We start from the raw sequence: 26,235 nt of genomic DNA on the forward strand, positions 1-26,235 counted from the left end.
CCCGAAGCATCTCTTCAGAAAACAGCTGGAAATCAAAGCACTCAGGTCCCTGTCTTTGCCAGATAGCAGTAGCCCAGGCTCGCGCCTTACCAGCTAATAAGGTGATCACAAAGGCAATCTTGCGGCGATCCGTAGTGTAGGTGGTAGGCTGAAGCTCAAAGGTGAGTTGACACTGGGTAAGGAACTCTCGGCACTCACTGTGCTTGCCGTCATACCTCTGTGGTGCAGGAAGGCTGGGTTCGCGAGGTGAAGAAGGCAGCATTGCAGGAGGCACTGGAGCAGGAGTGGGAGCTGGATCAGGAGCAGGAACTGGATCAGGAGCAGGAGATGCAGGCAGAGATGTCAGCTGTGCCAGGGTTTTCCCAATTTGCTGAAGCAGTTCCTCGTGGCGAGCGAGGGCCTCACGTTGGCTGGTGAGCGTACGTCCATGAGCGTCCATGGTCGCTCCGAAGCGTGTCAAAGCTGCCATAATTCCCTGAAGATTGGCCGGGTAGACAGTTGAAGCAGCCTCTGCTGAGTCGGTCATGACGGAGTCTTTCTGTTAGGGTTTTGCTGGGATTCGAACCTGGTTCGTTGGTGTGATAATCCAGCAAACCCCCACTAGGCCACCAGGGGGATGACTCAAATGCAGAGGCGTGAGGCGGAAGTAGAAAAAGAATCAAAAGGTTTATTTAAACTATATACACTATATACAGGGCAAAACAAAAGACAAAAAAAAACCAAAGAGTATAATCCAAAAGAAAAGCAAAGTGCAAAAATTCAAAAGCTAAGAAGATCAAAAAACACAGTACAAAGGAAACTGGAGATAAACATAACAGCACAAAGACTCCGTGACAAGAGGACTGAACTCAGGGGTATAAATAGACAAACTAATTAAGGACACAGGTGAAGATAATTAGGCAATTAACACAAACACAAGACACAGGAACAGTGGCGGCCTCTAGAGGCCAAAATAAACACGACATGAAAAGGAAATAACAGCGGCCTCTAGAGGCCAAAACAGTCCTAGTCCTAACACTTCAAGCCAATATGTGATTTTCTTTTTATTATATCAGCACATTCACAAACAAAAAGTACCCAAATTTATCAAAACAATTCATCGATTTCCTTATGAGTGACATATAGATATTTATGTCACGGGTTTGGATCTCCATGTCCCGGATGGAGCTCTTATGAGAAATATGAGTGGCGTACTTCCTAGTTAAACACTCGTGTCCATATAATATACATTTATATATAATTCTAAAGAACACCCTAAAAAAAACTAAACTTCACAGGAAATTAACAGTGATATAGCCACTGCATTAAAACTGCAACCTTACTGTAACGTTTCCTTACCGTATCAGAGCCAGTTCTCCGAAATGATCCCCTTGTCCCATTTTACGGATGATTTTTTGCTGCCCATTCACTTTCTTTGTCACTTGGACCTGACGTTAGAGAGGATATGTACGGATGAGAATGACAAACTACAGTATACAGTATATGTGCACTGTAGCAACAGGACGGGAAAATGGTGTCACATTTAAATATGTCCTCCCTCACCTCTCCCTTGAGGATGATGTAAAACGTGTCTCCTTCGGCACCTTCACGCACAATCACCTCATTCTCCCGAAACTTCACCTGGGAGGATCAGTGTGCAAAATCTGAATTTATTTATGCTTGTAAAGGTCAGTGGTGGAAAGTTTTGATAAAGGGTTGATGTTTTGACTACATGGGGATTAAAAACAGACTAAATGGAACACTGAACTGGTATACACATGGGAGTTTAGGGTAATCCTACACACATGGTGAAATTTTGATATTTTCTCGTACTGTAGTTCTGAAAACTACAGACTTTCCTGTTCTGAAATATGTCTCTCATTTGCATGCATCTCAACTGTAAGTAAAGTCCTAGCATTTTAAATTGTTGTTCCCCAAAACTGAAACAGTTATAAGAATCTACATACAAAAAAAAAACAACAATTCTGTCAAAACTGTAAAGAATAATGCATTTACAATGTTAAATGAGTTCTCATTTAATTATCAGCATCATCCACATCAGCCTATGTCTTGTGGAATGTAAGCATAAGCCTCAGCAATCCACTTCCTCTCCAATTTATCCACAATTTGGTCTTGAGAATTCCTACTAACTAGCTAACTACCAATTGAGGAAGGTGGAGGTTCACAGGGTCCTACAACCCTGATTCCAAAAAAGTTGGGACAAAGTACAAATTGTAAATAAAAACGGAATGCAATGATGTGGAAGTTTCAAAATTCCATATTTTATTCAGAATAGAACATAGATGACATGTCAAATGTTTAAACTGAGAAAATGTATCATTTAAAGAGAAAAATTAGGTGATTTTAAATTTCATGACAACAACACATCTCAAAAAAGTTGGGACAAGGCCATGTTTACCACTGTGAGACATCCCCTTTTCTTTTTACAACAGTCTGTAAACGTCTGGGGACTGAGGAGACAAGTTGCTCAAGTTTAGGGATAGGAATGTTAACCCATTCTTGTCTAATGTAGGATTCTAGTTGCTCAACTGTCTTAGGTCTTTTTTGTCGTATCTTCCGTTTTATGATGCACCAAATGTTTTCTATGGGTGAAAGATCTGGACTGCAGGCTGGCCAGTTCAGTACCCGGACCCTTCTTCTACACAGCCATGATGCTGTAATTGATGCAGTATGTGGTTTGGCATTGTCATGTTGGAAAATGCAAGGTCTTCCCTGAAAGAGACGTCGTCTGGATGGGAGCATATGTTGCTCTAGAACCTGGATATACCTTTCAGCATTGATGGTGTCTTTCCAGATGTGTGAGCTGCCCATGCCACACGCACTAATGCAACCCCATACCATCAGAGATGCAGGCTTCTGAACTGAGCGCTGATAACAACTTGGGTCGTCCTTCTCCTCTTTAGTCCGAATGACACGGCGTCCCCGATTTCCATAAAGAACTTCAAATTTTGATTCGTCTGACCACAGAACAGTTTTCCACTTTGCCACAGTCCATTTTAAATGAGTCTTGGCCCAGAGAAGATGTCTGCGCTTCTGGATCATGTTTAGATACCGCTTCTTCTTTGAACTATAGAATTTTAGCTGGCAACGGCGGATGGCACGGTGAATTGTGTTCACAGATAATGTTCTCTGGAAATATTCCTGAGCCCATTTTGTGATTTCTGATACAGAAGCATGCCTGTATGTGATGCAGTGCCGTCTAAGGGCCTGAAGATCACAGACACCCAGTATGGTTTTCCGGCCTTGACCCTTACACACAGAGATTCTTCCAGATTCTCTGAATCTTTTGATGATATTATGCACTGTAGATGATATGTTCAAACTCTTTGCAATTTTACACTGTCGAACTCCTTTCTGATATTGCTCCACTATTTGTCAGTGCAGAATTAGGGGGATTGGTGATCCTCTTCCCATCTTTACTTCTGAGAGCCGCTGCCACTCCAAGATGCTCTTTTTACACCCAGTCATGTTAATGACCTATTGCCAATTGACCTAATGAGTTGCAATTTGGTCCTCCAGCTGTTCCTTTTTTGTACCTTTAACTTTTCCAGCCTCTTATTGCCCCTGTCCCAACTTTTTTGAGATGTGTTGCTGTCATGAAATTTCAAATGAGCCAATATTTGGCATGAAATTTCAAAATGTCTCACTTTCGACATTTGATATGTTGTCTATGTTCTATTGTGAATACAATATCAGTTTTTGAGATTTGTAAATTGTTGCATTCCATTTTTATTCACAATTTGTACTTTGTCCCAACTTTTTTGAAATTGGGGTTGTATGTTTGAACCCTAATCCCCTAAACCTAACCCCTAACCCACACCGAAACCTCCCATACCCTATCCCTACACCAACCAACCCCCTTCCAGTGACCCACCAGTCAAGAACCCCAACCCCTACCCCCACCGCAAACACCACAACAGTTCATGTCAAATTAAGCATACACTATACTAAGCTAGGGAACATCTTTTTTCAGGTCCTCATTATGTGCTATATAGAGCTGGGGGAACATTGGAACCATGAGAATATTGGAATGACCCCAAGGCAAACACGTGCTTCCTGCAGGACACGCAAAGACGACTTGTGCATCTTTCTAAACTGCTGCTCATATTGCGACACAAAACAGCATAACACACTTGGAGGAAAGCACTATCCACCGTCTTCCACATACATGAGTCCATGCAATTTGTCTCTCTGATGGACAGTATCACCCATCCCACCCTTCTTGACCACAGGTGGCTGTGGCAACATCAAGATTCTAACATCAAATGTATATCTCCTTATGATAGTGTGAATGCTTTCTGTTGCACCACTCATGATCCCTTCAAGGGCTTTTGTTGACATGAGAGAAATTATTCTCCTTTGAAGTAGCATCTACTGAGAAATTCATAAAAAAATAATTACATATTGATTTCCCCAACTGTCAAGTGCCCTGAGTCTTCTGTGATACATTTCCATTTTGTTTTTAATTGTTGGTTTTCTGTTCTTTTCTCATTTCACATAAACGAATATGAATTGTTTTGGGGGTTTTCCTTCGATGCTCTAGATGCAGTGAACCAGCACTGGAGTATTCCTTTAACTGATCTCGATGACTGGAACATGAACATACTCAGTCCCTGATTTGTGACTAATTCATAAATATTTCAATTAATAGATAACATGCAGCGTAGATGAGGAGCACTGTGAGGGAAATGGCATCAGGGGGCACAAACCTCCTCCATGGAGTCAATGATGCTGGAGAGCTGTTCATCACTCAGGGATTTGAAAGTGCGAGCTCTGAAAAAGAAGACATTTCATAAAAATGACATTATATTAAATCACACTGTCAGCCTCCATAACTCCTGTGTTGTTATTGAAGATTTTATGTTGAAATCCAGTGATGCAGGAACATCAGAACGTTAGATTGAAATGCACAAAAATGAAAGATCCATCCATTAACCGTAACCGCTTATCCTGTGCAGGGTCGCGGGCAAGCTGGAGCCTATCCCAGCTGACTATAGGCGAGAGGCGGGGCACACCCTGGACAAGTCACCAGATCATTGCAGGGCTGACACATAGAGACAAACAACCATTCATACGCACAGTCAATTTAGAGCCACCAATTAGCCTAACCTGCATGTCTTTGGAGGAAACCCACGCAGACACGGGGAGAACATGCAAACCACACAGAAAGGCCCCTGTCGGCCTCTGGGCTTGAACCCAGAACATTCTTGCTGTGAGGCAACAGTGCTAACCACTACGCCACCATGCCACCACAAAAATGAAAGATGCACACACAAAAATTCATCACTTACAAAACTGTTTGTTGTGCACTGAACGAGTTTCAGTTATCTTACCTTATGTCAGCAACAATGATTAAGATACTGCTGTTCTGATTACGCTAAAAATAGTTACCAAATATAAATTGCACTACAGTGCTGTTTTAAGATGAATAATGAACAGATTTCAAAATGTGCTGTTATTTAACAAAGAAAGCAGTATAATCGTCAATATAGTGAAATATATTTAACATTTATGGAAGAAGTCTCTAGTGTGAGCGCTTTTTACATTACATTACACTACCGTTCAAAAGTTTGGGGTCACCCAGACAATTTTGTGTTTTCCATGAAAAGTCACACCTTTATTTACCACCATAAGTTGTAAAATGAATAGAAAATATAATCAAGACATTTTTCTGGCCATTTTGAGCATTTAATCAACCCCACAAATGTGATGCTCCAGAAACTCAATCTGCTCAAAGGAAGGTCAGTTTATAGCTTCTCTAAAGAGCTCAACTGTTTTCAGCTGTGCTAACATGATTGTACAAGGGTTTTCTAATCATCCATTAGCCTTCTGAGGCAATGAGCAAACACATTGTACCATTAGAACACTGGAGTGATAGTTGCTGGAAATGGGCCTCTATACACCTATGTAGATATTGCACCAAAAACCAGACATTTAGTAGAATTTAGCTAGAATAGTCATTTACCACATTAGCAATGTATAGAGTGTATTTCTGATTAGTTTAAAGTGATCTTCATTGAAAAGAACAGTGCTTTTCTTTCAAAAATAAGGAAATTTCAAAGTGACCCCAAACTTTTGAACGGTAGTGTACATGGCAAGTAGACGCTCTTATCCAGAGCGATGTACAACGAGTGCATAAGTCAGGTACATGAAGTGCTGAACTTCTAGACAATAAAGTTCTAGTACCAACTGAACAAGTGACAGCAATACCTAGTGTAATATGCTGTTGAAATACCAATACTCAAACAGCCAAGGAAACAAACCAACCATACAAAGTATGACTAAATAAAGAACTCCAACAGCTAACCCCAGGGTAGACCATACACAGCCTGGGTTGGTCTAGACTGAAACGCAGTTACACAGTGGGCATGGAAGAAGGGGAGAGGTGCTTTTATGGTAACATGACCAGCTCCATTTTTTATGGTAACATGGCCAGCTCCTTTTTTTTTTGTCTTACTAATTAATTTGAAACAGGAACTAACTTGTTTTGCGTATGTTCTACAACATTAAATGTAACCATAAAATAATTTTTTTTTTTTTAAATAGAAGGGCACTCGGTAGAGTGCATACCTGTACATCTGCCAAGCCACATATTTGTGTCATAATCTAATCAATTCTTCCTTGGCCCATGTCTCAGCTTACCACCCAATTTCATTAAAATCCGTTCACTAATTTTTGAGTGACATTGGGAACAGGCAGGTATGTGTGAATGTGAGTGTGAATGGTTGTTTGTCTCTATGTGTCAGCCCTGCGATGATCTGGTGACTTGTCCAGGGTGTACCCTGCCTCTCGCCCATAGTCAGCTGGGATAGGCTCCAGCTTGCCTGTGACCCTGTACAGGATAAGCAGCTCCAGATAATGGGTGGATGGGAACAGACAAAAAAATCCTGGATCCGCATATATTTGGATCCTGGAGCCACATAGGTATCTGAATTTGCATCAAAATATAATCAATTGTTCCTTGGCCCATGGCTCACCTTTCCACCAAATTTCATCCAAACCTGTTCACTACTTTAAGACTTACATTGGGAAGAGACAAACAAATAGAGGCGAAAACATAACCTCCTCCAACAAAGTTGATGGAGGTAATAATACACTTTGGGATTTGGTGTTACAGGAAAAGAATCAACTTTGGAAACCTGAAGTCCACATCGCACCACCATTTTGTTGATTATTTTCCTATACAGTAATAGCACACTCCCAGTGTGTTATTTCTGGAATAACATACTATACAAGCGAGCTAGCTAGTTAAGTCCATTAATACGGATGAGTACATACATGCCAACCTATACGGAATGTCCGTATTTTATACGGATTTGATTCAATAAACGTAGTATATGGGCGTAGAAATAAAGTTATACGGATTCTTTAAAAAAACTTCAATATTTATTTAGAGCTATAATCAATTCCCACGATGATAAAAGAGCGCATAACATTTACAAACGTACTGTACACCACAGACAGCCAGTAAAGAGTCTTATGAAATCGCACGTTATCTTGTGGTAGCGAGACTTCGTTCCACTTTTGATCATGCGCACACCACATTGCGAGAATCCCGCCAACCGGGAAGTAACATTTTGTTTGAAACACGTATTTCCACCTGAGCGACTTTCACTAGCAACTGAAAAGATTCTGAATGAGCACTCCAGCAAGATCAACACAGACACTTGCTGTGACATGCAGCCTAGTGAGGTATTGGCGCAGACTGCTAAAAAAGCGGTCATGGAGTACAATTCAGAACATTAGAGTGACACTTTGTGTTTTTGTCAAACATTGGAGCTTTGCATTCATTCTGAAGGTTTATTGTTATTAATATTGAATAAAAAGTAACTTGGATATATCATTGTTAATTATCATTCAAAATTTAGGTAAATTATTTTAATTTGCATCTTATAAGGATTTTATAAGGGAACTAAGGATTTTGGAGGTTGGTTATACAGGTTTGATTGACCAAAGGTTGACATGTATTTGAGTATATGATTTCCCAAGGAGAGGAACTTTACATAACTGTTGTCCTTATCCTCTGAAATATGAATAAAACCTAATAGTTTTTATTAGACAATGAAATCTAATCATTTCATTGTCTAACAAAATGTCATGTATGTGCCAGTTAGCGTGTCCTCTCTGTATATGTAGAGAAACAAAAAGAAAGCTCTCACGTCTTTAAGAAGCCCATCAATTGCTCTCGTTTCTTCTTGGACTTGATTGTCATGATGCTTCTGTAAATCTGTCTCTCGATGCACCATAACTTAACCGCCGTGACCGCTAGTGGGTAAGGACAGACGCGCAGAGACAGAAGTAAGAAAAAAGTGTATATATCATGAGCTTTCAACTCAATGAAGCTAAATTTATGTTAGTCCTGAGTTCACAGCTTGGCATCCTGCCACACCAACATTAGCATCCATACAAAGTATAGCACTGAGTCAGTAGATCATATGTTTGAGGCATTTGTGTGAGGATTTAACATGAATTAGTAAAGTAAGTTTGCACGATTCTCGACTAGTAGCTCAAAATGGACTTATTCCTTTAACGTCAGGGACTGACCTTTGACCGAAGCCGTCCGTTTGCAGTTGTACAAGATGGCCAGCTCCCCGAAGACATCTCCAGCGGTCAAAGTTCGCAGATTACGCCCTGCCTGAGTAACTTTGAGTTCTCCAGCTGTGATTCAAGATGTGAGATTTACTCGCATACTCATCAGATTTATTTATACACATACAACACACACACACACACACACCTGCAACAATATACAAGGTGTCACCCTCTGTGCCCTCTGTAATGATGTCAGAACCAGGACAGTGGTCCAGATAAGTGAGGAGCTCCACCATCATGTTGATCTGCTCCTCATCCAGATGACTCAGGAAGGCATTTTTCTGCATTGCCTTCATGATCTGAGTTCTTTCACTACACACACACACACACACACACACACACACACACACACACACACATCAATTGTTTCCTACTATCCGTCACCAAACAGCAAACACGTTGCAAAGAAATATCTAGGGCAATAATTAACCAGGAACCTTTAGGGAATTGTATGTCACAGGATGAGAATTAACCTGGCAGTCTTTTTGACCCTGGTGGTCAAGATGTCTATGTCTTCTGGAATCGGCTCTGGAGCCATGACTGCTGCTCGGCTCTGCCGAACCCCCTCGCTGTCATTGCTGTACCTCGGAGACAAATGATCTGAAAAGCAAAACACACAGTCCGCAAGAAATCACTTTTATTACAAAGTCACTTATGTTCAGTTGGGACTCATTAAATATCCATGACTGGGATTGATCTGGTAAATCCTCGTCATGCCTCCTGATCTGAAATATGGTCCAAAAGTCTGATTTGACTACTAGGATCTCATTTTACTTTAAAAGACAAATACTAATATACAGTGCCTTGCAAAAGTATTCATCCCCTATTCCCCTTATTCATCCCCCTTGATCAGAGATGCAACAAAAACACTGAAGGAGCAGCAGAGATCCACAGCAGAGATGGGAGTATCTGTTCATAGGACCACTTTAAGCCATACATGCCACAGAGTGGGTGGGTCTTTATGGAAGAGTGACCAGAAAAAGTGATTGCTTAAGAAAACACATTTGGAGTTTGCCCAACAGCATGTGGCAGACTCCCCAAACACATGGAAGAAGATTCTCTGGTCAAATGAGACTAAAATTGATCTTTTTGGCCATCTTGGGAAATGCCATGTGTGGCACAAACCCAACACCCTGAGAACACCATTCCTACAGTGAAGCATGGTGCTGGCAGCATGATGCTGTGGGGATATTTTTCATCTGCAGGGACAGGAAAGCTGGTCAGCACTGAAGGAAAGATGGATGGCACTAAATACAGGGCAATTCTGGAGGAAAACCTATTTGAGTCAACCAGAGGTTTGAGACTGGGATGAAGGTTCATGTTCCAGCAGGACAATGACTCTAAACATCCTGCTAAAGCTACATTGGAGTGGTTTAAAGGGAAACATTTAAATGTTTTGGAATGGCCTAGTCAAAGCCCAGACCTCAATCCAATTGAGAATCTGTGGCACAACTTGAAGATTGCTGTACACCAATGCAACCCATCTAACTTGAAGGAGTTGGAAGAGTTTTGCCTTGAGAAATGGGCAAAAATCCCAGTGGTTAGATGTGCTAAGCTAATAGAGGCATACCCCAAGAGACTTGCAGCTGTAATTGCAGCAAAAGGTGGCTCTACAAAGTATTGACTTTGGGGGATGAATGCACACTTCAGATTTCTGTTGTTTTTTTCATCTTAATTATTTTTGGTGTCACAATAAAACAAAATTTTCACCTTTAAAGTGGTAGGCATGTTGTGTAAATCAAATGGTGCTAACCTTTCAAAAATCTATTTTAATTCCAGCTTATAATATGACAAAACAGGACAAACACCAAGGAGGATGAATACTTTTGCAAGACACTGTAACTGTCACCAAGTTGAAATGTATTATTTTAAACTGAAATTTAAATTTATTTGTTTTGATCATTTGGAAAAACCACTGTGTAATATTTCTTAATGCTAATCTGGCTGGTATAAACTTCCATTATCTACCAATTTAATTCTCATTCCAAACGTCTTGGCTGACTGATTATAGTCGAGGTAAATGGAATATTGTACACAATTTTTTTTTATCAAACAATCACTGTAACAAACAAAATGTATATTTGTTGTTATTCTATTCACATTCACTGGATATGAGCAATCACGCTCTGATTGGCTACTCTGTTACTAGGATATCAGCTCATATACTGTGAGTAGAGAAAAACAAAATGGTGTGTTGCTGAACCAACCGAGGACGAAATAAAAACTCTACTCGAAAACAAAACCCAAAAAAAATACAAAAAAGCAACAAAATATGGAATGAAAGTATTTGATGGTAAGAATGTCTTTTTTTATTTGTCAAGAATTATTATTATTATAGCATTTTTCACAAATTGCTCCTGTCATTTCACTGGTTTGTTTACATTCTAAGCAAAAATGATTTTGTGGAACGTTTTGGATAAAGTTTTTATTTATTGAATTTGCAAAAAATAAAAATGAAGATGCTCTGTTTCTCAAAATCTAGTGAATGTGGATAGAATAAAACAGTTATTCCACTCAATCTCGTCGTACATGGCTTATAGCCAACTTAGTGCTACGAGCCTCGTGTGGAATAACCGTTAAATAGTGTTGTAGTCAAGACCACCTCAACCAAGACCAAGTCATGAACAAGACCGAAGTGTATCAAGACCAAGACTTTGAGGGGTTGAGATCAAGTCAAGATCAAGACCAAGGCAGGGTGAGACAGAGTCAAGACCAAAACCAGACCAGGGTGTGTGAAGGGGGCAGGGGAAGGGTGACGGGGTGACAAATTAGCAACAAGTCACATTATTGGTCGCATTTGAAGCAGGAAATTTTTCATCCAATCACAGTAATGATGTTAACAAATAAATCAGACAGTCCATCAGCAGTTTAGTAAAATCCCTCAAGTTGTGGTCTTGACTGGTTTGGAAATAAAATCACGAGTCCTCTGTGTCGGAGACCGAAACAATACTGAATAAAAATGCGGTCAATTCTGAGATGAGACCGAGACCTTCAAAAAGTGGTCTTGAGACCGTTCTTGAGTTTCACAACACTAGTTCTTGATATGGTGACATTTTCTGTGATGACATTTTATTAAACAATTATGGAAGGAGTTTCCGGGGTCAGCACTTTATAACAATCAGAGGTAAAATTGTAAGTTTCCTCCAAATGAAAGTCTTCAAAATGGACTAGTCTATGCTTTCTTGATATTATTGAAGAAAGGATGATAAAGGAAGGCTGCTATGATGTACTGTAAGTAGGCGTATCAGACGCTCGCTGGCCGTGGTGTGAAAATTGTGCACACAGACGCTCATTTAAGTTTCCAAATCTGTCATTGCTTAACTCTTTCTATCATGAATACTATCATTAAATCTCTTTTATTATTTTATGATTATAATCTCTTCTTTCCAAAGAAATTTATTACTTTGGGAGTAATGGCAGGTTGAAGTCAGTACAACAGAGTACATTCTCTGCTCGCATGACGTCGGGAAACTGACAGTTCTTTTCTTTTTGAGTCACGGGAAAGCGGCCAGTCTCTCTCTTTCTTCTGATTGGTTTGCGACTGGATAACTCATGAATATCAATCAGATAACTTTTATAGGGATGTTCTCTCACTGTTTCTGATGAATAGCAAAACTTTCCATCTGCTAGTTTTGATGTTATGATTCACAGGAAACTTTGAAGTGAGTTTTAATAGCTTTACCTACTTATTTCTTCAAATAAAACTGATTCATGTAAATAAATAACTATTTTTGAATACAACTGTAGTTGTTTTGATGGAAAATATTGCGATCTTAGTGGTCGGAATGATATTTTAAATATCAAACCGAAAGTCAGAAACGCGAGTGTCAATTTCAATTCAGTTAATGTGAATTGTTTATTGGATGTGGATCAGACTGTTTTTTCGAGGTTCGCCTTGAAAACTGTGAATATTAATTGAAATAATCATTTATATTCTTTCATATAAACACTAGTAGGCCCTACTTTTGAGAAATACACAGCCCTACAGAGCACAAAGAGGGTATTAGAAATAATCTTTTATTACTTTTTAATTTTGATAGAGAATGGTAGATGTGAATGGCATTCAATGATTATTTATGCATATTTTATAATTAACATTGATTTACCCTTCTTTATGTAATGTATAAATTAGAGTTAAGATCAGCTTTATAGTGCACAAATAAAGCCATTTGGTGAAACTTTGAAGAAGAGAGTGTACCGATTTAACGGTTTTTGCTAATTAGCATAATTAATACAAATTAAATACTAATTTGCATAATGAGTTTTTACGAATCGTTTAACTTTGTATTCAGTATACAACCATTTATGGGCTGCCAATTTCCATGTAAATCTTGAAAAATAAAAAAAGTTATTAAGAAAAAACATTTGCTCTCACTGGTTAATGAGGCCCATTCTGGACCATGTGATCCTCATCCAGAATATTACGGCAGTTTTTGAAAAATTAAGCCGTTTGTTCAATCTTTGATTTGTCATATCTGAAGAACGTACGTATGAACATATTTGAATTCTGTCAAAAGTATGTCGTTTTGCATTCAATTCTGAATTCAGTGAGAGCAGTTTCAAGCAATTTGGGTTGAGTAAATAAATAAATAAACAAACAAATAAATACATGCCATTGTTAAAAAGCCATGTAAGTTAGCTGAGAAGATCATGTTAAGATTCAGTTTCGGTTTGGAGTTTGAAGGTCTCGTGGTCAAGTGGCTGTTTTTCTGATTGTTCTTAATATTTGCTTGATGACCTGTTGTACAAGAGGAATAAAGCATTTTTGGACATGCTGTTATGGAAAAATCATCAACTTCAGGGTTCTGTATCTATCGCACATCACCCCACCCCACCATTGCTAATTTTCCTGTTACAGCTTGTCACATGGGTTTTATTCCTTATCTGTGGTATAGAACCCTAAAAAGGGGGCAAGAGGCTGTTCTAATTAGAACCATTTTTGAAACCATAAAAAGCATGGTTTTTTTTCCTCTATAAGAAGCTTTTTTTTCCCCCTCGAAGAGAATAAATACAGCGGTCTCTTCTGCTGACATCACTCCTCGGCTCCTTGTTTTCCCCACTCGTTAAAATGAACCAGAGATCTGGAAAATGGCCTTTTATCCTTTAAACATTGATCTGTTATGTGTTCCTGAGAATAAGTACTTCCTGCTCAAGGACTCACCCTCCCATACACACACACACACACACACACACACACACACACACACACACATACACACATACCCAGCTCATTGAAACGACCCTGCAGTTCCTCCAGGATTTTCTCCTTCTCCTTCAACTTGGTCTCTGGAGACAGAGAAGAAGAAGAAGAAGTATTACTGTAACATGAAACAGATCCGACATACAGTATAACTTTCGAAGAAAACCATGACTAATTTGCATTTATTCCAACACACAGCACCAAAAATAGATTTCATAAGAAGTAACTGATAAAACGTAATACATCTTAAACCGCCCCCTTACCCAACTCCAAGTTTTTATTCTGCAGCTCCTGGTTAATTTGGCACTGTTTCTCCAGTTTCTGCCGGAGTTCCTTCAGCTTGGCCTCCATGCTTGTCCTTGAGTAAAAACACAGCGGGAATAAAATCTCCAATTGCAGCATGGTGCCTGTGGCTTTCATTAAAAACTCACCCGAGAACACTAAGCCATCTGAGAACAGGAGCATGAATTGAAATGAATTCGGGGCTGATTTCATTTCAGTCAGACCACGAAGGCAGTTCGGGAAATAATTATGCAATATAAATAAACACAGGTTCGATGTGACAAAAAGGATGTTGCAATACAAGTGTAAGTGACGCTTAGATCGAGAATTAAAGGAACTGTTTTAGATACGATTTCAATTATCCCATAAAATCATGCCATTTATACACTACCGTTCAAAAGTTTGGGGTCACTTTGAAATGTCCTTATTTTTGAAAGAAAAGCACTGTTCTTTTCAATGAAGATCACTTTAAACTAATCAGAAATACACTCTATACATTGCTAATGTGGTAAATGACTATTCTAGCTGCAAATGTCTGGTTTTTGGTGCAATATCTCCATAGGTGTATAGAGGCCCATTTCCAGCAACTCTCACTCCAGTGTTCTAATGGTACAATGTGTTTGCTCATTGCCTCAGAAGGCTAATGGAGGATTAGAAAACCCTTGTACAATCATGTTAGCACAGCTGAAAACAGTTTAGCTCTTTAGAGAAGCTATAAAACTGACCTTCCTTTGAGCAGATTGAGTTTCTGGAGCATCACATTTGTGGGGTCGATTAAATGCTCAAAATGGCCAGAAAAATGTCTTGACTATATTTTCTATTCATTTTACAAATTATGGTGGTAAATAAAAGTGTGACTTTTCATGGAAAACACAAAATTGTCTGGGTGACCCCAAACTTTTGAACGGTAGTGTAAAAGAGCAGGGAAAATCCAGGAAAGTCTTGAAATTCCAAGATTTTTCCTGTCTTTTGATTTAAAATGCACAGAAGTCTGTGATATTTCCCCAAGCCATGATATTCAACCCTACATCCTGTTGTTCTACACAAAATTACACCAAATACAATATTTACAACATTTAGATGTCCATGATGAACCATGATGTCACATCATGGACATCCATGATGTCCATCATTTCAATTCATCCATAAAATTCCAGACTTCCAAAAATAATTCAAACTTTGGGAGGTGCGACCTAGAGGCTCGAAGGATTTTCAAACCGTGCTAAGGAATAAAAAGATGTCCGAAATGCCCACTAGAAGATTACAGTGTAGCTACGGTTGTGAAATCCATTATTTTTCCATGCACTATTCCAGAAAGGTTAAACCAAAAGAAAAAAAAAACCCTCTATGTTTACATTGCTTAATTTATTCTTATTTGTAACTGGGTGAAAAAAAAAGCCACACATACTGAGTAACTGTGGAACACCCATGCCATGAAAGCGTTTTTGAAAAATGCGTGTCTTAATGTATGCACACTCATGTGGATACCCATAAAACGAAGTAAAGTTAATTAACACACACACACACACACACACACACACACATTACAGACTACATCTCTTCACTACAGCTGGGTGAAACAGAGTAAATACTTCAAGAATTTAAGCTGCATTTAATTCCATAATATATTAGTTATGATGTAATTTACAGCATAGCGCTGTTAAATCCTCGATTATCAAATATCTATTACAGATTTGCATTAGAGCGGCACGGTGGTGTAGTGGTTAGCGCTGTCGCCTCACAGCAAGAAGGTCCAGGTTCTCCCCGTGTCCGCGTGGGTTTCCTCCGGGTGCTCCGGTTTCCCCCACAGTCCAAAGACATGCAGGTTAGGTTAACTGGTGACTCTAAATTGACCGTAGGTGTGAATGTGAGTGTGAATGGTTGTCTGTGTCCATGTGTCAGCCCTGTGATGACCTGGCGACTTGTCCAGGGTGTACCCCGCCTTTCGCCCGTAGTCAGCTGGGATAGGCTCCAGCTTGCCTGTGACCCTGTAGAACAGGATAAAGCGGCTAGAGATAATGAGATGAGATGAGATTTGCATTAAGACACTCATCCTCAGACACTATTGTTTCCATTCATCCATTATCTGTAGCCAGCCGCTTATCCCAGCCTATCCTGTAGCCAGCCGCTTATCTGGAGCCTATCTGGACCATCACACAGCAGAAACGTTTATTGTTGTCAAATGAATCAGTATTCCAGATCATTTTTGGAAGAATATACACCGTGTGCTCCTGGACCGAAGACGAAAAAGGACCATACAGACTGTTACCAGCAACAAGTCCAAAAGCCAGGGTCTGTCATAGTATGGGGTTGTGTCAGTGCCCTTAACAAAGGTAACTTACACTTCTGTGATGGCAGCATTATGATTTTGGAGCAACATATGCTGCCTACAAGACAAAATCTTTTCTGGGGAGATTTCAACAAGACAATGCAACACCACATTCTGCACACATTACAAAGGCATGGCTGTGGTAGAAGAGGGTGCCGCTCCACTCTGTCCCCAAAATAGAATATGTGGAGAATTTAGAAATAGAAAAATATGACAGTGATGACCCCATACTGTTGCACACCTTAATACCTGTTTGCAGAAAGAATGGGACAAAATAACACCTAAAACAAATCATCACTTGGTAGCTTCAGTCCATGAACATCTCATCTCATCTCATTATCTCTAGCGGTTTTATCCTGTTTTACAGGGTCGCAGGCAAGCTGGAGCCTATCCCAGCTGACTATGGGCAAAAGGCGGGGTACACCCTGGACAAGTCGCCAGGTCATCACAGGGCTGACACATAGACACAGACAACCATTTACACTCACATTCACACCTACGGTCAATTTAGAGTCACCAGTTAACCTAACCTGCATGTCTTTGGACTGTGGGGGAAACTGGAGCACCCAGAGGAAACCCACGTGGACACATACAAATTCCACACAGAAAAGCCCTCGTCAGCCACCGGGCTCGAACCCAAAACCTTCTTGCTGTGAGGTGACAGTGCTAACCGCTACACCACTGTGCCACCTGGTATAGCATAATTTCTCACTAATAATAAACTAATCATTATTATTATATCCACATTCACTGGATATGAGCAATCGTGCGCTCTGATTGGCTACTCTACTACTAGTTTATCAGCTCATATACCGTGAGTAGAGGGAAAAAAAGGGCCGAGCGTTTTGCTGAACCAACCGAGGACGAAATAAAAACTCGACTTGAAAACAAAACCCCAAAAAATAAAAAAAGCAACAAAGTATGGAAGGAAAGTATTTGATGGTAAGAATGTATCTTTTTGACTTTTCAAGAATAATAATTATTATTATTATCATCAGGGCGGCACGGTGGTGTAGTGGTTAGCGCTGTCGCCTCACAGCAAGAAGGTCCTGGGTTCGAGCCCCGGGGCCGGCGAGGGCCTTTCTGTGTGGAGTTTGCATGTTCTCCCCGTGTCCGCGTGGGTTTCCTCCGGGTGCTCCGGTTTCCCCCACAGTCCAAAGACATGCAGGTTAGGTTAACTGGTGACTCTAAATTGACCGTAGGTGTGAATGTGAGTGTGAATGGTTGTCTGTGTCTATGTGTCAGCCCTGTGATGACCTGGCGACTTGTCCAGGGTGTACCCCGCCTTTCGCCCGTAGTCAGCTGGGATAGGCTCCAGCTTGCCTGCGACCCTGTAGAAGGATAAAGCGGCTAGAGATAATGAGATGAGATGAGATGAGATTATTATCATCGGGCGGCACGGTGGTGTAGTGGTTAGCGCTGTCGCCTCACAGCAAGAAGGTCCGGGTTCAAGCCCCGGGGCCGGCGAGGGCCTTTCTGTGTGGAGTTTGCATGTTCTCCCCGTGTCCGCGTGGGTTTCCTCCGGGTGCTCCGGTTTCCCCCACAGTCCAAAGACATGCAGGTTAGGTTAACTGGTGACTCTAAATTGACCGTAGGTGTGAATGTGAGTGTGAATGGTTGTCTGTGTCTATGTGTCAGCCCTGTGATGACCTGGCGACTTGTCCAGGGTGTACCCCGCCTTTCGCCCGTAGTCAGCTGGGATAGGCTCCAGCTTGCCTGCGACCCTGTAGAACAGGATAAAGCGGCTAGAGATAATGAGATGAGATGAGATGAGATTATTATCATCGCATTTTTCACAAATTGCTCCTGTCATTTCACCTGTTTGTTTACATTCTAAGCGGAAATGATTTTGTCAGACGTTTCATGTAAAGTTTTTATTGACCAACTTTGCAAAAAATAAAAATAAAAATTCTCCATTTCTCAAAATCCAGTGAATGAGAATAGAATAGAACAGTTATTCTACAAAATCGAATCGTACATGGCTTATAGCCAACTATCAGCTTATGTACGAGTCGATTCCGTGGACTAACTGTTAATTATATGGATGTTGTTCTGGTGATGTATTCTGTAAGGAAATGTTAAATGTTCCTGAAAGATCTATGGAAGGAGTCTCCAGTGTCAGTGCCTTGGAAAGTGTTAAGGATAGAAGACTTTCAGGTTTCCAGTTTCTCTTTATTTATTACTTTCAAGAGAGAAAGAAAAAAAATCGCCCATCTTCAGTTTAATCCAATACAAAGGCAAGATGTTTAATGTTCAAACTGATAAACTTTGTTTTTTTTGTAAATACACTTTACCAGTCAAAAGTTTGTACACCCCTACTCTACTCATTCATAGGTAGGTTTTTCTATATTTTGACTATTTTCTAGAACAATACTGAAGACATCACAACTATGAAATGAGACCTTCAATGACGGTGCAGCTTGCTCTGGCCCTGTCTAGTCCAGAAGGAGTGATCTAAAGTGGGCCACCTTGCACAATAAATGTTGCAAGCTATATACGCTATATACAAGCTATATACAGAAGTTATATCCACCCTAGGAACACCTACCTATTTGCCAGAAAGAATCCAAAACGGCGAGGAATTGACTGAGAAGAAGCGATTTTTGTTGAACTGCTCATTAAGTCCATAACTTCATTAATAATTGTAATGAAGCAAATCTGGGTAGAAGTTACAACCCCGATTCCAAAAAAGTTGGGACAAAGTACAAATTGTGAATAAAAATGGAATGCAACAATTTACAAATCTCAAAAACTGATATTGTATTCACAATAGAACATAGACAACATATCAAATGTCGAAAGTGAGACATTTTGAAATTTCATGCCAAATACTGGCTCATTTGAAATTTCATGACAGCAACACATCTCAAAAAAGTTGGGACAGGGGCAATAAGAGGCTGGAAAAGTTAAAGGTACAAAAAAGGAACAGCTGGAGGACCAAATTGCAACTCATTAGGTCAATTGGCAATAGGTCATTAACATGACTGGGTATAAAAAGAGCATCTTGGAGTGGCAGCGGCTCTCAGAAGTAAAGATGGGAAGAGGATCACCAATCCCTCTAATTCTGCACCGACAAATAGTGGAGCAATATCAGAAAGGAGTTTGACAGTGTAAAATTGCAAAGAGTTTGAACATATCATCATCTACAGTGCATAACATCAAAAGATTCAGAGAATCTGGAAGAATCTCTGCGCGTAAAGGTCAAGGCCGGAAAACCATACTGGGTGCCCATGATCTTCGGGCCCTTAGACGGCACTGCATCACATACAGGCATGCTTCTGTATTGGAAATCACAAAATGGGCTCAGGAATATTTCCAGAGAACATTATCTGTGAACACAATTCACCGTGCCATCCGCCGTTGCCAGCTAAAACTCTATAGTTCAAAGAAGAAGCCATATCTAAACATGATCCAGAAGCACAGACGTCTTCTCTGGGCCAAGGCTCATTTAAAATGGACTGTGGCAAAGTGGAAAACTGTTCTGTGGTCAGACGAATCAAAATTTGAAGTTCTTTATGGAAATCAGGGACGCCGTGTCATTCGGACTAAAGAGGAGAAGGACGACCCAAGTTGTTATCAGCGCTCAGTTCAGAAGCCTGCATCTCTGATGGTATGGGGTTGCATTAGTGTGTGTGGCATGGGCAGCTTACACATCTGGAAAGACACCATCAATGCTGAAAGGTATATCCAGGTTCTAGAGCAACATATGCTCCCATCCAGACGACGTCTCTTTCAGGGAAGACCTTGCATTTTCCAACATGACAATGCCAAACCACATACTGCATCAATTACAGCATCATGGCTGTGTAGAAGAAGGGTCCGGGTACTGAACTGGCCAGCCTGCAGTCCAGATCTTTCACCCATAGAAAACATTTGGCGCATCATAAAACGGAAGATACGACAAAAAAGACCTAAGACAGTTGAGCAACTAGAATCCTACATTAGACAAGAATGGGTTAACATTCCTATCCCTAAACTTGAGCAACTTGTCTCCTCAGTCCCCAGACGTTTACAGACTGTTGTAAAGAGAAAAGGGGATGTCTCACAGTGGTAAACATGGCCTTGTCCCAACTTTTTTGAGATGTGTTGTTGTCATGAAATTTAAAATCACCAAATTTTTCTCTTTAAATGATACATTTTCTCAGTTTAAACATTTGATATGTCATCTATGTTCTATTCTGAATAAAATATGGAATTTTGAAACTTCCACATCATTGCATTCTGTTTTTATTTACAATTTGTACTTTGTCCCAACTTTTTTGGAATCGGGGTTGTATATGCACCCTAGATACCCCTACCTTCATGCCAGAAAGAATCAAAACTGGTGAAGAATTGAGGGAGAAAAAGCAATTTGTGTGGAAACTGCTCATTAGGGATTGATTGATTAATTACTCCATATCTTCATTATTAATTGCAATTATGCAAATTTTGGTAGAAGCTATATACACCCCGGGCAGACCTACCTTCCTGCCAAATAGAATAAAAATCAATGAAGAGTTGAGAGGGAAGAAGCGATTTTCGTGAAATATGGAAAATAGATGCCGGACGGACAACGGATGAGACATCTCATCTCATCTCATTATCTCTAGCCCCTTTATCCTGTTCTACAGGGTCGCAGGCAAACTGGAGCCTATCCCAGCTGACTATGGGCGAAAGGCGGGGTACACCCTGGACAAGTCGCCAGGTCATCACAGGGCCGACACACAGACACAGACAACCATTCACACTCACATTCACACCTACGCTCAATTTAGAGTCACCAGTTAACCTAACCTGCATGTCTTTGGACTGTGGGGGAAACCGGAGCACCCGGAGGAAACCCACGCGAACACGGGGAGAACATGCAAACTCCACACAGAAAGGCCCTTGTCAGCCACGGGGCTCGAACCCGGACCTTCTTATGGAAATTATGGAACATGTTTTATATGGAATTATGTAGTATGTACCTTTCAGCATTAATGGTGCCTTCACCATTGTGGAAGATGTGAAACTTTTTTTTTCTGGTAACAATAAGGATGGTCTGTTTTCTTTTTCACCTGTAGGACATGACGTCCATGATTCCCAAAATCAACTCGCAAGCTTATCTCAGATGAGCTTCATCCTGGAGAATCCAGTGGTGTTTTTTGGATGTTGTTGATTTTTCGCTTTGCACGATAGATGCAGTGACAAACTGTGTTTACCAACAACAGTTTTTCGAAGTGTTCCTGAGCCGATGTGGCCCATCTTTTATACGATCATGTCAGCAGCACTGCCTGAGGGATCGAAGGTCATGGGCGTTCACTGTTGGTTTTCAGCCTTGCCCCTTACGTGCAGCGATTTCTCTGGATTCTCTGAATCTTTTATTGATATCATGGCTTGTTGAAGATGAAATCCCGAAATTACTTGCAATTGTATGTTGAGAAACGTTGTTCTTAAACTGCTGCTTATGTGCCCGTACAGTTTTTCACAAAGTTATGAACCTCACCCCATCTTAGCCTGTGAATGACTGAGGCTTTCCGATTACCAATTAACCCGTTTACCTGTAAAATGTTCCAAACAGGTGTTTTTTCATCATTCCGCAACTTTCCCAGTCTTTTCTTGCTCCTAGCCTAACCTTTTTGGAATCGGTGGTGTATAAAAGCTGTACTGTGTTACTCTAATCACTTTAGTGCCTTGAACACACAGCACACCAAGTGTCAGATTCCAAAGTTCAATCGCGTGTTTCATCAATCGGAATAAATCAAGCAATTCATACGCAACAAAGCTACTAGTTCATGCTTCAGACGCCTATTTTAGGCAGATGTTATTTTTGCAGAGAGAGATTACGATTAGGGTTTTAAGATTTAAGCTCACTGTTGAGAAATAAGCAGCGTGTATTATGGCCCTTAGGTCTGTTTTATGACCGAGGAGTGAATCGGAGGCCTTTGAAATCACAGAACAACATGCCAATTACATTATGCAACACACACGTGTGCACACACACACATCCCACACACATACAGCAGTTTGTGCAGTATATGGTTTCAAATGATTGTGTTTATATCAAACTTTTTCAATGCAATAAGTGATGGATTATAGCTACTGATTATCGCCTCAATCTACACTCTGTTGCTTTATAAACTGGAAATTCACTCAATGTTAAATGTGTGTTAAAAATATAACGTGACGTTTTTGTGTGTTTGACAGCCGTTTCTTTTTTTTTTTGAATAAATGACGGATGTGCATGAATGTTGTGCAAAATAATAGCTCAGGCTTTAGAGTGAAAAATATGCATTAAAGGAAAAAAATATAGACAATTTTTGAATGTTTTAAAATATTATTTTGAACAATGTTGTTTTTATCATATTTTGAATGTCATTTTGAATAACAGTCTGCACTTACTCAAACGTTATACAGTACATCTGCATTAAGGGAGGAATAAAACACTCAAGTGGTTGTTGTTATAGGAAAATAATCGGTAACTGGGTGAAGCCGAGTTATTGATACTAACCCCAAGTTGATTACTTTTCAGTCACATCCTGAGGTTTTGTTTCTCTTGTTCCACAGCAATTTACTTTTTTTTTATGTATTTCAGAGTGACATGCCATACTTTTTATCCATTTATAGCTACGTTTAAAAGTGTATCCCAAAAGAATATTATGCCATTTTAGAACATGGGATCCAAACAGCAATAAATGAAGCAGTACTGCTATTGCTATTGCTATCACAGGGTTGATTTTCCAATCTACAGGACTTCTTGTTATCTAATCTTTAGAATTATGCCATTTTCATACCTGGGCAGGTGATACGTGCATCAACTCACATCCACTCCCACTTGGCTATCTATATTTCACTCATGAGCAGAGAAAGTTCCAGCTTCTCGATTCTCACACAAGGCTCCACCGTTCCAATTCATGCATACCACAGCTATACAACTTGGACACTGCGTGCTCATTCCATGCCACTGCTCACTCTTCTCCAAGTGTCTTTAACTCCATAGACGTTTCTGTGTCCTTATCGCAAAAGGCGCAGCCAAAAAGCTCTCACGCTTTCTCTGACACTGATCATTAACCCGCTCCTCCACCCACTTTCAACATGTAGTGAGAAGGAATTACTGCTTTTATCACCAGCACTCTTTCGATTATCAGTCCATCCAGAATGTCCATAAATAGTACAAGCCTTCATATATCATCACCAGATTTATAAACAGGAGCTTTAGTGAAATATACTATGTCATTTAATGTGGATTAAATAAGACCCACGTTCATGTAGTGCTGGGAAATCACATTAATCACCACACTCATCCACTCACACCCTCCAGAATGTGGAAAAACAAGAATGCATCTATCCTCATCTCACCATGCAGCTTGTGGAAGAAAAATCGATAACCACATCCATTTTTCTGAGTGTGTGTGTGTGTGTGTGTGTGTGTGTGTGTGTGTGTTTGAGATAGAGAGAGAAATACAGTACTGTGCAAAAGTCTTGCTGGAGATCAAAAAGGGCTTAAAAATAATGAAATTATATGTTTCAACATTTAAAAAATACTATAAACATAATCAGTAAGCCACAAGGGAGTAACTTCGATTTTGACATTGGTGGGGACACAGAAGTGATCCAAGGCAGAGCTTTAAATTCAGTATCTGTATTGTTTGACATTGGGGGTGTCTCAAAATTCACTGACTGCCTTATTGAGACACTCATAAATAGGTGCTACTGGTGGCATTTTCTATTCTGTAATTAAGCTCAAATTTAGTTAAAATGATATTTGGATATATAATTTAGTGATTAGGGGCGGCACGGTGGTGTAGTGGTTAGCGCTGTCGCCTCACAGCAAGAAGGTCCTGGGTTCGAGCCCCGGGGCCGGCGAGGGCCTTTCTGTGTGGAGTTTGCATGTTCTCCCCGTGTCCGCGTGGGTTTCCTCCGGGTGCTCCGGTTTCCCCCACAGTCCAAAGACATGCAGGTTAGGTTAACTGGTGACTCTAAATTGACCGTAGGTGTGAGTGTGAATGGTTGTCTGTGTCTATGTGTCAGCCCTGTGATGACCTGGCGATTTGTCCAGGGTGTACCCCGCCTTTCGCCCATAGTCAGCTGGGATGGGCTCCAGCTTGCCTGCGACCCTGTAGAAGGATGGAGCGGCTGGAGATAATGAGATGAGATTTAGTGATTGCCTATTATAGCATGATTATGATGACATTAGTATTGCATTTGTAGTATACCCCTCCATTTTCCATATTATGTCTTTTTGTTGCCTGTTTCTGTGTTCGTAACGTGTGTTATGATTTTCACTGCAGATGTGCTTGTGACTTCTTTTATGTTCATGCTGCAGTTACCAATATTCGTCTGTAGGTGGCAGTAAAGGACCATGGATTTGTTGTATCTAGCCTAGCCTAGTAGTAGTAGAAAGAGGTCTCTGTAAAACGGTGAACGCAGCAGACTCAGCAGCTGTCACACTGTTGATTCTGAAATGCAAGTCGCACATCTGCATGGGGGCGGCACGGTGGTGTAGTGGTTAGCGCTGTCACCTCACAGCAAGAGGGTCCGGGTTCGAGCCCCGTGGCCGGCGAGGGCCTTTCTGTGTGGAGTTTGCATGTTCTCCCCGTGTCCGCGTGGGTTTCCTCCGGGTGCTCCAGTTTCCCCCACAGTCCAAAGACATGCAGGTTAGGTTAACTGGTGACTCTAAATTGACCGTAGGTGTGAATGGTTGTCTGTGTCTCTGTGTCAGCCCTGTGATGACCTGGCGACTTGTCCAGGGTGTACCCCGCCTTTCGCCCGTAGTCAGCTGGGATAGGCTCCAGCTTGCCTGCGACCCTGTAGAACAGGATAAAGCGGCTAGAGATAATGAGATGAGATGAGATGAGACATCTGCATGGCCATGCAGTAGCCTACATCTGACTACTTACATTCTGTAAGACCATTAGGTCTATAAATTTGACATTCATTCATCGAGGATATTATCTAACACCAAGTTACATTGCTCCAGCATTCCTTTTCTCTGCAGCTATGCAGTAGCCTAGCTCTGATGCGTCCTGTCACGTTGCTAAACCTGCCTAAGGAGCTGCAGCAATACTTTTATGAAGGGTTTCCATACATCAAAAGGATTTTGTTGAGTTTTTAAAGCTCGACGGAAACCCTGCACTTACATTCTTGACTTTGAAGAAGAATGAACGAATGTCTCATTTCTTGGGAGGGGGGCTGTCGTCCATGATACTCAAGTCAGCATGCGAGTCGTAGGGCAAGCATGCATGGACATCGAAGTCCAGCTCAATTTGTAGGCTGACGGAGAGTGGGGGGTGCGTGGGGTAGGTCAGGTGTGTACGTGTGAGATACGGGGGGTTGATGGGCGGGTAGTCACGGCTGCTGTGGGAAGTGTGCTGCTTTTACAGCAGATGAAGTGACAGCTGGGATAGCCAACCATGTAAGTTAGCGAGAAACAGGTAGCTAATCAGAGAATGATATCTACGTTAGAGGGGGGATTATTAGCAGTGTCATACATTTAACCCTTTGTGTGCCATATAATCATTGCTCAGGTTAGGACATCGGTTTTATTGATCATGATTACACAGTAGTGGCTGAATATTGGTAAGGACACGCCCTAGGTAAGCCATAATAAATGAAACAAAGTCAATATTTGGTATGAGAGGACCTTTTGCTTTAAAAAAAAAAAAAGTAGTCTCAGGTACAGTGAGTGCAGTTTTATAAGGAAATGAGCTGTAGGTTTTACTGAGCATCTTGCAGAATCAGCCACAGTTCTTCTGGACACTTTGCTTCTTAATTTTGCACCAAAACCCAGTAGCCTTCATTCTGTTTTCTTTTTTAATCTGAAAAGTGCTCTCTTATGGAATACTGTATGCTGCTCAGATACAAACTTTTTTTC

The 26,235-nt window shown here is 40.7% G+C and overlaps 1 protein-coding gene across 1 annotated transcript in view; it reads right to left on the reverse strand.

Annotated features, from left to right (window-relative positions):
• The window catches only part of prkg3 (protein kinase cGMP-dependent 3), a 54,097-nt gene extending 39,951 nt beyond the window's left edge, over positions 1–14,146 (reverse strand). Inside the window, exons 1-9 of the mRNA XM_060913936.1 lie at positions 14,056–14,146; positions 13,816–13,878; positions 9,066–9,192; positions 8,738–8,904; positions 8,545–8,658; positions 8,160–8,265; positions 4,710–4,773; positions 1,543–1,620; positions 1,339–1,427 (exon numbers count right to left, since the gene is read on the reverse strand). Of these exons, the coding sequence (XP_060769919.1) occupies positions 1,339–1,427; positions 1,543–1,620; positions 4,710–4,773; positions 8,160–8,265; positions 8,545–8,658; positions 8,738–8,904; positions 9,066–9,192; positions 13,816–13,878; positions 14,056–14,143 (896 nt within the window). The 5' untranslated portion in view covers positions 14,144–14,146. The remainder of the gene's footprint in view (positions 1–1,338; positions 1,428–1,542; positions 1,621–4,709; positions 4,774–8,159; positions 8,266–8,544; positions 8,659–8,737; positions 8,905–9,065; positions 9,193–13,815; positions 13,879–14,055) is intronic.
• Positions 14,147–26,235: the final 12,089 nt, after the last annotated feature.

Source organism: Neoarius graeffei, chromosome 2 (genome assembly GCF_027579695.1).
Source record: "Neoarius graeffei isolate fNeoGra1 chromosome 2, fNeoGra1.pri, whole genome shotgun sequence".
Lineage (NCBI taxonomy): Eukaryota > Metazoa > Chordata > Actinopteri > Siluriformes > Ariidae > Neoarius > Neoarius graeffei.